Source organism: Macrobrachium rosenbergii, chromosome 16 (genome assembly GCF_040412425.1).
Source record: "Macrobrachium rosenbergii isolate ZJJX-2024 chromosome 16, ASM4041242v1, whole genome shotgun sequence".
Taxonomy (NCBI): domain Eukaryota; kingdom Metazoa; phylum Arthropoda; class Malacostraca; order Decapoda; family Palaemonidae; genus Macrobrachium; species Macrobrachium rosenbergii.
In genome coordinates, this window is record NC_089756.1 from 13,678,726 (window position 1) to 13,691,256 (window position 12,531).

The window sequence follows — 12,531 nt, forward strand, 5'->3', positions numbered from 1 at the left end:
AGGGGAATAAAAAAAAAAAAAATCAGTAGCCAACTGTTTACTGATAAAACCTCCCCAAGTGGAAAAGGAGCTGAGATCTTTGAAACAAAATGTTGAGACTACTAACAGCTACCACCTGTTACTTAAATGGAAGTCGAAAAGGATAGAGTATGTCGGGCTTCTCTATGGGCAGGCGAAGTCGAGGAGGAGACGTGCACAGGCCATAGGAGCACATGCGGTAAATGGGCAATTGGTAGACGTGCAAGCAGAAAACACACAAGTGATAGGCGTACAGACCTGAGCGCAAACTGAAGGTGCTCAGGTGATATGAGCGCAAGTCATAAATGCGCAAGCCATAGGCGTACAAGCCACATGAATGTAACAAGTCATAGGCGTGATAAGAGCACAAGCCATGGGCAAGCATGCAATAGGCATGCACACGATAGGCACACAAGCCATAGGTGTGCAAACCATAAGTACATAAGCCATGGCCGTGCATGTGATAGGCGTGTAAGTGATAGGCATATGGATAAGCAAAAAAACACGCATGTGCGACAGGCGTACAAGCCATAGGTGTGCACATGACAGGCATACAAGCCATAGGTGTGCAAGTGATGGGCGTACAGATAAGTGAAATACAGTGAACCCCCGGATTCGCAGGGGATGCGTCCCACACCCCCCGCGAACGGGTCAAATCCGCAAATGCTTAAAACCCCTCTAAAAACACTTAGAACTGCCCATTTTGATAGCTTAAACACAGAAAAACCCTGTAAAAATGCTTATACCTGAATATTTTAATAGTTTTATCACAAAAAGTGCATTTATTCATGAAAATTATATGAAAATACAGCAATTAGTGAATATTTCTCAGTGAAAAATACTGCGAATCGGCGAATTTTCTGCGATTGATGGCTAGATATGTTCCACAGAGAAACCCGCGAATGCGTGAGTCCGCGAACGTTGACAACGCGAATACGGGGGGTTCACTGTACACCCATGGGCAAGACTGCGGCATTGCAGCAAAATGCACAAATTTACGCCTAACACATGTTACTGGTGGATCAAAACTGCAAGACGCATTATCCCCTGGCTGAAGAAATTCACAATGCACAGGAAAACTGAAGACAGTCTAGGCTTCTTACTAGAACCTAACTGATACTTATACTAGCCTTAAAATGAGAACAATACTTAGCTACTGGGGACTGAAGCAAAAGGTAACTTTCCTTGACAAGGCAGCTAAAATACTACCAGAGAGATGAAGCATCACGGCCACCGACCCTATCCGATACAGGGAAATTAAAGAGGGGGAAAAAGCATCGGGAGATTCCTTTTATTCTTACCCAAGTGATCCTATCAGTGAACGAATTCTGGTGCTAGAACGAATATATAAATATATGTACTATATATATTATATAAAAATATGCCCTATGACCTAAGGCAGTTAAGAATTTCTCCTACATGAATACAAATTCCTTACGGCCCACTAATGCCAGACCTGGTGCCATACCAGACTGAAAAGAGGAAGGGAACAACGGGCACAGATCCATATCACTTTCTGACATGTCCCAGTTCTGTCACTCCCAGCCACGAGAGAGTGAGACAGGACTTGCCAAAGACAAGGCAATAAAAAGTGGGGACGTTGACCTTTACTCCAACGTGGGAAACAACCCGAACTTACCTAAATTCTTGGAAAGGTAAAAAGAAAACACTAATAATAATAATGATAAAAAAGGACTCCATCCTATCAAATCTAATACCCTGAATTGATGGAAAACTCCTTTGGAGTAACAGATCGAAGAGAAATAGCAGGGAACCTAACCAATTACTAAATGGGACAGCAGACAAGACATGCATCCCTTTAACTTAAGTCTTATTGGTATTATGCTCTATAGTTGTTTCTACAACCTAAAAGCTCTCTTCATTCACGATCAATTACTGCATTTCGTTCAATTACAATTCATATACAGTAGTTACATAATCATAACTTTTCTCTCAGCATATCATGAGGGTAATAAATCTGGAATAATGCCTATTATGGCAACCCTTGCCTTACAGGATCGTACAACTAATATTAAAAAATAAAAGAACAAACCAACAGAAAAAACAGAGTGTATCTGCAGAGCACCTACTGAACCTGGCAACAGAAGTGGACTGCTGGCTACGAGTGTTTGTACCTATTAGTCTCCTGGTGGGGGATGGGAGAAGTAGATGGATAGAAGAAAGATATTCATAGACAACCGAATGTTCTCGTTTTTTGTTTCAATCTGTTGAACTCCCACTGGCGTGGAAGTAAAAGCTATATAATGAAGAGGTAGGGTTCATTTCAAAAATATTATCTTAGGTAGGTTTGTCTATAACTATGATATAATAAACATCACCATATTCTCTGTTGTCACTATCAAACCTATCTGATACTTCAGGTCTATTACTATCATAGTCATTTCCAAATAAAAGCCTCTTTACTACTTTACCTAGGGAAACCTCCTTCCTCTATCATTTTAATGGTTACTGAAGGTCTGGCCCTTGTCCTGAGATTATCCTGTATGCTGGAAATCAAATGTTGCCATTTGTGGCTAGAATATAGACAAACGCTCCTCAAAATGACATGGGAAACGTGTTATCAATTATGAGCTGCCTAACTAGAACCAAAAGAAGTATGACTGAGGAGATCAGTCCCGCATCATGGACGAGACCTTTTGATGACTGAGGAGATCAGACCCATGCAGTGAAAGGGTTACGGTACTTTTAGCAGGCTTTCAAAATTATTAGTTTATAGGGCATGTTAATGCAGTTTTCACACTTTTTGCCTTAAGACTGTGTGTGTTTTTTGTTTTGTAGTGTAAAATTTTGGGTAAGAGATAATCTACAAAACAATAATAATCATTATTGTAAATTATGATGCCTTCTGAAGAGTTAATGACTCTGTCGTGCACCTTGTAATCCGATTCACAGGAATTACACAAAAAATAAATATTAATACAGTACTTCAATTCACTCCAATTAATTGCCAGTTCAGCAATGTTCATCTCACCAATGTGTCGCTGTTTATTTCCTGGAGTTAATCCAAAAATGTTGAAAGGTAGATATACAATGACTTGGGTAGCTGCATTGTGTCTTGCACACTTTGAGGGATAAAAATGGCATTTTTATGATAAAATAAAGTTTTATATACACTTACCAAGCAATTACATAAATACTAGCTTTCTACACGGCAGTCTAACAATATTCAAATTTTCGTGGTGGCACCGCCATCGCTAGTGTAGGTGACAGGGTCCCACCCACTTTCGGGACTGATAGGCACAACTCAGCACAGAGCTTCAATTCGTTTGGTGCCTAAATGTCCATTGAGGGGAGGAGGGTGGGCTCTGATTATGTAATTGCTTAGTAAGTATATATCAAACTTTATCATAAAAATTTAATTTTTATATAAGTGACTTACCAAGCAATTACATAGCTGATTTCACATTGCGAGGAGGTGGGAATCATGGCCATGTTCTAATCCAAAACATTAATAAAGATAATGACTTTGAACTAGAAAGGTTGCTAGCATTGGGTCAATGCTTGTTGTACCTTATCCGGTACGAGAGCTGCTTCAGGCGGGTACCGCCTCTGGTTGATGCTCATCTTAACCTGTAGAGGGCGTGGCAGTATTGGCCAAGAGTCGCCCCTACTTCAGTTGGTACTTTGCAGCCATGGAAGTTCACCAATGGCGGACCAAGACAAGTTGATGCCGAACGCTCCACAGTTGGAAGTTGGCGCTAATCATTCGGGTGCGGAAGATTGACAAAGTGGGCGCCAAGCAAGTTGAAAAAGAAGGGGTCTCCGGGCTGAGTACGACAGCTCGAATCTCATGAGCTTTGACCTTAAGGGAAGATAAAACATCTTTTTGAACTTAAGAATGCACTTCTGTAATCGAACTTTTAAGGAAGAAACAGTACATTCTTTGACAGAGGGCGTGAAGGGTTTTTCACTGAGCACCGAAGCTTGTTGGAGGGTCCTCTGATCTTTTCTGTCTTCTGAAGATAGTACTTCAATGCTCCCACAGGACAAAGAAGTCTCTCTCCCTCCCCTGGCCTGAGATGTCCGTTACTCTCTTAATAACGAATGAGCGAGGCCATGGCTTGGAAACATCCTCATTCTTGGCGAGGAAACCCAGAGGGAGAGAGAGAGAGAGTATATTGCATTTCCACTTGAAAAGCCTGCTTTAATGTTGAAGGCTTGCTGCTTGCTAACATGCTTGGCGATTGCTAATGCTACGAGCAAGACAGTCTCCCTCTTGAGATTCTTAAAAAGAGGTTGACCTGAGGTGTTTGAAAGCTGAGCTTGTAAGCCACTTCAGAACAACGTCCAAATTCCAGGAGAGAAATCCAGGCTTTTCTAATTTGGAGGTTTCAAAGGAACTGATAAGGTCACTGAGGTCATACAACAACAACCTATACCCCTGGATGGTAGAGGGGGACAACTTCCTATCGGTTCTAAGGAAAAGTAAAAAGTCAGCTAACTGGCTTATAGAGGTTTCAAAAGACAAGATGTTACTTTGTCAGTACCATCCTCTGAAAACTGACCACTTGGATTGGTAGAGCCTGCTAGCAGAGGATCTTTTGCACTAGTTAAAGCTTCTGTAGCTTGCTTCGAAAAGCCTTTTTGCTCTGACGAGGCTCCTGACAGTCTGAAGCCTGTCAGGGCCAAAGAGGACAATCCCTGATGGGATCTGGGGGAGTTGGGCTGCTTGAACAGCTACTCTTTGTGGCAGAAGTCTTGGGAAGTCCATTAACAGACACAGTAGATCCAGAAACCATTCCTTCTTGGGCCTGAATGGAACAATCAGGGTCATTGAGATGTTCTGGTGAGAGGAGAACTTGTTGATCACCTCCCTGGTCAATCCAAAAGGTGGGAAGGTGTGGCCATCCAGGCCCGTCCAATCCAACAGCATGGCATCCGTTGCCCACGCGAAAGGGTCCGGGACTGGGGAGCAACAGGGAGGCAAACAATGATTTCTCAATGTTGCGAAGAAGTCCACAGCGAGTTTGTCTCAAAGTTTCCAGAAATCATTGCATATGAGGGAATCCCGAGTCCACTCTATTGGCAACACCTGATTGCAGCGATTCAATTCGTCTGCAAGGATGTTCATTTTTCCCCATAAGAAGCAAGTAATAATCTTTACCTGGTACTGATCTGCCCAGAGGAGGAGGTCTTTCACCAACTCGTAGAGAGAGGAGGAGTGGGTGCCCCCTTGTTTGCGGGTGTAAGACAGCACCATGGTGTTGTCCACATAAACCGCTACTGCTTGCCAGAAACTAAAGGAGAAAAAACCTGGAGACTCAGTTGAATAGCCCTTAGTTCCTTCACATAGATGTGAAGCTCTCTGGTCTACAGGCCACATCCTTGAGATCTTCTGACTCCCCAGAAGGGCTCCCCAAACCTCCTGAAGTGTCGAAATAAAATTCTGGGTGCAACCATAGAAGAGAGTCCTCTCTCGAAGTCTTTCTACGGACAACCACCATCGAAGGTCTGTCTTGATCTCTGAGGAGATGGGGGAAAAGGAAGGAGTCCGGTTGGGTTTTCCCACTCCAGCAAGCTTTAGATAAAACTGAACAGGCCTCATGTGAAGCCTGCCCCTCTTTGCGAACGGTTCTACTGAGGCCCAGTTCCCCAGCAGATTCATCCACTGTAGGTCTGAGCAAGTCCAAGGAGAGCGAAGCAGTCAATCGTCGAGATAGAGACAAACGGTGACATCGGGATGGCGTAGCCATTTCCCAAGAGGAGCTAGGATTTGAGCGAACACTTGTGGGGTGGTGGACAGGCCGAAGCACAAGGCTCGAAACTGGAGAACTTTACCCCGATATACAGTGTGCAGGAATTTTCTTGAGTCTGGATGTATCAGGACATGGAAAAAGGCATCCTGCATGCCCAGGGTAACCACATGAAGAGACGGTATTAAAATCCCTCTGAGTTGAGATCTAAAACCTCCTCTCTTGCTCCTTTCCGATGAAGGGACTCTACTTCTAGGGAAAAAGCAGCGAACTTCTCGGAGTGAGCCAAGTAGGCAGCCAAGTTGACTGGTGACTTGGATAAGGGAGGGTTTTCATGGAAAGGGCTGGAAAATCCTTTCCTCAATACTTGGACTACCGAAGGTTCTGGCCCTCAGCGGCTCCATTCCTCCCAAAAGAGGTGTATCCTGGCTCTGACCGGGACACAAAGGACTGAGTTCTCATTTCTTAGCAACTGGTTTAAATAAAGACACTTTGGTTGATCTAGATGGGGGTGTAGATTGGTCCAAGGTCTACATTAAGGTCCATACTTTCTTCCTCAAAAGGGTTGCTGTAGAGGAGAGAAGGACTTGGTTGCTGTTGAGGGAGCTTCCTTAGGCCACTTGGAAAACTGAGCCAGAACATCAGTCATCAATTTCTTCAGAAGGTCAAAGAGGATCTCCTTAACAGTGTCTTGGGGCAAGAGATGGGATCTGCCTAATGGAGAGAACAAGAGAGCTGACTTCTGTGTTGCAGTGACTCCTTTAGTGGCAAAGGTGCACCACAGCTCTTGCTTCTTCAAGATTCCCATCAAAATCAGGGAGGTGAGCTTGGAAGAACTGTCCCTGAACAAGACAATACTCCGAACCAGTCAGAAGAGAAATCTTCGGCCAAGACCAGACAATCTTCGATTTTTCTAGCTAAAGTCCCCGCCCTACAATCAAGGAAGCAAAAAATTTCTAATACCTTAAACAGATTCTTGGCAAGATGGTCCAGTTCAGGCGACAAGAAGGAAATCTTGGCTGCGGAGAATGCAGAACGATGAGTGGCATCACCCAAATTGGAGAAAACCCCCAGGGAGGTGGCAGAGACTCCCAAGGAGGGAGCTTCCCCAGTGGCGTAGAATCAATAGTTTTTCTTGAGAAGCTGGAAGGAGGGCTTTACCTTGGTCCCTCTTCATGGTCAGCCATTTGTCCACTTCCCAAAAAACTTTTTTGAGGAAGAGGAAAGCGCTAGTTTGGGAAGGCAAACGACATCAGCAGTCCGTTTCCTCATAAGAAATGTCAAGGCTGGGGAAATAGGAGCAGCAGGCTTGAAGAAACCTGGAAAATTCACCAGAAGGAATCTTAGCAATAACGAATAAGCAGATGAAGGAGCGGTACCTTGTTCCAGTTCGACCTCGTCCTCTTGGAATCGATAGTTTCTTTTTTAAAAAGCCCTTAAGTTCCTCAGCTGATACTTAATCGGAGCTAAAGCAGAATCTTCCTGAGATGATGAAGGAGGAAGAGGCACTGAGTGGCCCACTTTTGATGCCGAGCGCCCAAATGTTGGCTCTTGAAGTTGGAGCCGAGTGCCTGGAATTTGGCCCCGAGCGCCCAAATGTTGGTGCAGAACACTCCACAGTTGACACCGAACCCTCCACAGTATCATGTCTCTTAAAGACAAAAATGGGAGCTCGTGAGTGGAAAGGCATCCTGGACTATCCCAGAGGTTGATAACGAGCAGAAGAACCGGTAGCAGGAGGAACCGCGAAACTGCAGGAAGGCTGAGTAACACTAGCCTCCTTATATCTCTTCACAGAAGGAGGAGAGATGTCTGCCACATCTGTCTTTTAAGATTGACGCCGCTGATGCCTTACGTCCAGCAAAGAGTCTTCCGAATCCGATGACAGATGAGAAGCACTAAACGAGAGGTCTTTTCAAGGGCACTCTGTCATAGCCTGGGACCGTGCAACAGGCTCAACAGGGGGGTGACTGCCTGTGGGCAAACCCCACTGGCCTCCCTTGGACCTCCGGTATGTCTTCTCCAAGGTGCAGGGGAGCGGGACAGTGACCTTCGTCTAGGAGAACCAGGGGACGGACAGCCACCTCCTCAACACTCACAACACTGTCACTGGGAGCAATACTGACAATTGGCACAGTTTTCAATACAAAATCACTGAAGAGAGAGCTAATTCCATAACAGTATTGGCTAATACTTCAAAATTATCAAATCTTGCTACGAGACTGGCAACAGTGTTGGGATTGGAAGCATAGGAACCTGGTAAAGGAGTGTGGGGTAAAGGTGTAGGAGGGCTAAGGATAGCAGACATAGCATGAATCAAAGGAGAAGGAACAGAGTCATCTACCACATTAGGTAAAGGAGGAATCTCCTGACTAGCTCTATTATCGGCTCTAAGGGCCTTCCTTTTCCTATCTCGGTCTAAGTTGTTGAGATGGGATTCAAGGTCTTCCCTTTACTATCTTCCCAGTCCTGACACCCTCAAACATACTACATTCCTGCCCCCTACACTTGACACAGCGTGTGAATCAGAAGTCACTTTAATAAGTCTAATTTTACACCCCTCAATGCAATAACGAATACTTGAAGAGCTGGAGTCTGACTTATTTGTCTATCTTTAGAAATAAAGTTAACCCTTAAACGCCGAAGCTCTATTTACAAAAACATCTCCCGTATGCCGCCGGTGTTCGGGAGCTAGCGCCGAAGCGGAAAAAAAGTTTTTTTCAAAAAATCACAGCACGCTTAGTTTTTAAGATTAAAGAGTTCGTTTTTGGTTCCTTTTTTTCTCATTGCCTGAAGTTTAGTATGCAACCATCAGAAATGAAAAAAATAGCATTATCATATATAAATATTGGAATATATGACAGCGAAAAAAAAACTCGTATATAATTGTATACAAATCGCGCTGTAAGCAAAATGGTTAAAGCTAATGAGTTAATTTTTTTTAGTTGTATTGGACACTAAATTGCGATGATTTTGGTATATAACAGATTGTAAAACGATTAAAGCAACACAGAGAAAATATTATCACAAAATGATGCATGAATTCGTAACGCGTGGACGTAAAAAATAGTTTTTTTTCAAAAATTCACTATAAATCGAAATATTGTGCTAGAGACTTTCCAATAGTTTCAAAATTAAGGAAATTGATTGAATATTACTAGACTGTAAGTTTTTTAGCTTACAATTGCATTTTTTTACCATTTCGATCGAGTTAAAGTTAACCGAAGGTTGATTTTTTTCTATTTATTGTTTATATGAAAATATTTCAAAAATGGTAAAAGCTAAAAGCATGATTTATTTTTTGTTGTATTCTACATGAAACTGTGCACATTTTGATGTATAACACTTTATGTAACAAATAATATAAAATGGCGAAAAAATTACGACAAGGTGACTCAAGGAATGCTAGGATTTTTAGCGGAGTTCGCGCGCGCGGATGGAAGGAAAAAGTTTGTTTCAAAAATTCATCATAAATCGAAATATTGTGCCAGAGACTTTCCGTTTGTTGCAAAATGAAGGTAAAGGATTGATTGTTACTAGAATGTAAGAATTTTGGCTTATGATTGCGTTTTTCGAGCATTTCGATTGAGTTAAAGTTGACCGAAGGTTGATTATTTTCTATTTATCGTTATTTATATGAAAATATTTCAAAAATGGTAAGAGCTAAAAGCATGATTTATCTTTTTTTGTATTCTACATGAAATTGCGCACATTTTGATGTATAACACTTTATGTAACGAATAATATAAAACAGCAAAAAAATTACGACAATGTGACTCAAGAAATGCTAGGATTTTTTGCGGAGCAAAGGAAAAAGTTTTTTCAAAAATTCACCATAAATCAAAATATTGTGCTGGAGACTTTCCGTTTGTTGCAGAATAAAGGTAAATGATTGATTGTTACTAGAATGTAATAATTTTGGCTTACGATTGCGTTTTTTGAGCATTTCGATCGAGTCAAAATTGACCGAATGTTAAAATTTTGTCAGTTATCGTGATTTAAATGAAAATATTTCAAAACTGTTATTTATTTTTTGTTGTATTCTACATGAAATTGCACACATTTTGATGTATAACACTTTATGTAACGAATAATATAAAACAGAGAAAAAATTACGACAAGGTGACTCGAGAAATGCCAGGATTTTCAGCGAAGGAAAAAGTTTTTTTCAAAAATTTACGGATGCCCCTCAGGACACCCCGATGCTTCCTAGGGGTTGTAAAAGGCACGGGATGTGGTCCTTGGTCCCCTTCGGTCACACGTGGCTGCACAACACGGCGTTGAGAAGCTGGGTCATCTTGGGTGCTTGGTCCCTCTCCAGCATCCCAGTCTAAAACTTGTCTCACACGCTCACTACCGACAGGCAGTATGCGCCTTTCACGGTCCTGACGACGTTGGGACATCTCTGCAAACATCCTGTTGCCTCACAAATACGCAAACACTCGCCAAAGTTCTGCAAAACACGGATGCGTCAAAAAATCGCTCTCCGACGATGCGCCGCTGATGCTTTCTGGTACGGGAAGGAGGAAATTCGCGCATGCGCGTCTGGGTGACGCTTATAAACAAAACAACAGCTTGATCCGTGAACTCCCAGCATCCCTCAAGGCGCGTGATTTAAAACCTTTCGCAAACTAGGCCTATAATTATTTTTCAGCGAATATTTAAAAAAACCATTTTTAGTCAACGTATGGTACGTCCACTTGACACCCAACAGACAATTTTAGTCGACGTATGGTACGTCTAGTAGGCGTTTAAGGGTTAACTAACGATATTACTAAGATAGAAAAAGCCACCATAAAAAAATGAGAGAGAATACTTTACCAAAAAGATGTTAATCGGGAGCCGGCAGAAAATGAATTGATACTCTATGCTGAGTTGTACCTTTCAGTCCTGAAAGTGGGCGGGACTGTGTCACCTACACTAGCGATGGCGGTGCCACCGTGAAAGTTTGAATTTCGTTAGAATGCCGTGTAGAAAGCTAGTAGCTATGTAATTGCTTGGGAAGTCACGTAAATAAAAAATTCATATATACCATACTTCTCTAGTATCAAATATTGTTTGCAATATACACTGCAACATTTCATGACAGTATTACAGAAATTCAGGTGAATTGCAGCTTCTTTCTCTAAATCAGAATTCTGTTGGGTATGTGAAGTGAAACGTTGCCCATGCCAGTCATAGTAGTTGTTCCTGATCCAAACAGGTGCATAAAAAATTCTTCTGGTTTTGGAGTTATTTAAGTGCTGGTTGCTTGCTTTGCATTTATATATTAATATAAAATCATAAATAATTAGATATCAACTATCATACACATTTGTAAATAATATATTCTGTCAACAATTATAAATCTGTATATGCACTTCATGCATCTTTAATGTTGTTGAGAGTTCATTCATTCCTCTCTAATTATCATTATGAATAATCTTGAGAGCTTGACTAAAGTTACAATGTACACTACACAAAAAAAATTATACCTATTTAATAATAAAATATATAAATATCTTTTATAAAGTTGTTACTCTGCATATTATGTAAATACAGTATCCCTATGTAAACATTTTCTTATAAATAGTTTTATCATGTTCAGTCTTTTCCATTTCCATGGCTGCTAATTCATTCAATAGCTTTCGACATCCTGGGGCTATCGTAGAATCAAGTTTGGCAGCTTTCTCTAGGTCAGTACGAGCTTCAGCAGGGCTAAATACTTTCACATATGCACGCCCCCGTCGATACAATGCTTTTATATTATCTGTGAAAAAAAAAAAGAATACTGTATAATCAAGTATGTGTGTATATATACATACTATACTATTACAAGGGCACAGCCTCATTAGAACATGCATGATTAACATTTAGAAATAATTTTGAAGTATTTTGCCAAGAAATACTTCACTTGCTTTACAACTGAACCACATGTATTTCAGTTTTATTTTTACTTTGTTATACATTTGTACTTCCTTGGCTGGTCTCATAATTTTGGAATTTTTATTCATTTTACCCTATTCTATGTCTACCTTTTATGAACATACAGTTGACCCCCGGTATTTGCGGGGGTGAGCACCACTACCTCCCACAAATAGCTCAAGTCAGGGAATACTAAAAATGCTCATAACTGCCTATTTTGATAGTTCAAAACACCAAGTGCATTTAGTCACGAAAATATGAAAATACAGTAATTTGTGAATATTCCTCTATGAAAAATACTGTGAATAGGCAAATTTTCTGCAAATGTGTACATGTGTTCCACAGAGAAATCCACGAATAGGTGAAGCTATGTATCCCGAACCGCGAATAGGCTGGAGTCCACTGCAAATGTAAAATTGCAAGTTCCTGCAACTGCTTGCAAAACAGTAATGCTGCAATCAATGCAATTTTTTCCAAAATACACCTATAGTGTTAAAAAGATTTTTATGGGTCCAATAGTGCCTTTCCTTCAAGGAGGGAACAACACAGTACTGTACACAGTAGTACATGCAATTTTTATTCATGGCTTGAAATGAACGTCAGTTCAATCATACTACAGATACAATAGTCGCCATGCTTTAGGCAAGTTCTCCATTGTAGCAAACTTACTCAATTTTGCTGACTGCTTCCCTATCTTCTTTCTTGATCACTCTCTGTTCATGATACTGTATAATGCTGGTTTGACAAATATGTGTGAAAAATGGTATTTTCATGATAAAATTAAGTTTCGTATACACTTACCAAGTAATCACACAGCTATATGACTGGAGGATTGCCAAGAGCGACATATTATGCCTAAAAGCATACTAAGTGGCGACAGTCCTAACTTCGTGTG

The 12,531-nt window shown here is 41.3% G+C and overlaps 1 protein-coding gene across 8 annotated transcripts in view; it reads right to left on the bottom strand.

Annotated features, from left to right (window-relative positions):
• Positions 1 to 12,531, bottom strand: part of LOC136847102 (AH receptor-interacting protein-like) — a 756,409-nt gene that overhangs the window by 33,410 nt on the left and 710,468 nt on the right. For 5 of the 8 annotated variants that reach the window (XM_067118413.1, XM_067118412.1, XM_067118409.1 and 2 more), the window contains one exon: positions 10,980 to 11,481. The exons of the other annotated variants lie outside the window; for them this stretch is intronic. In XM_067118413.1, coding sequence (XP_066974514.1) covers positions 11,279 to 11,481 — 203 coding nt within the window. In that variant the 3' untranslated portion in view covers positions 10,980 to 11,278. Of the gene's footprint in view, positions 1 to 10,979; positions 11,482 to 12,531 lie in introns of those variants that run through there. 8 annotated transcript variants of the gene reach the window in all.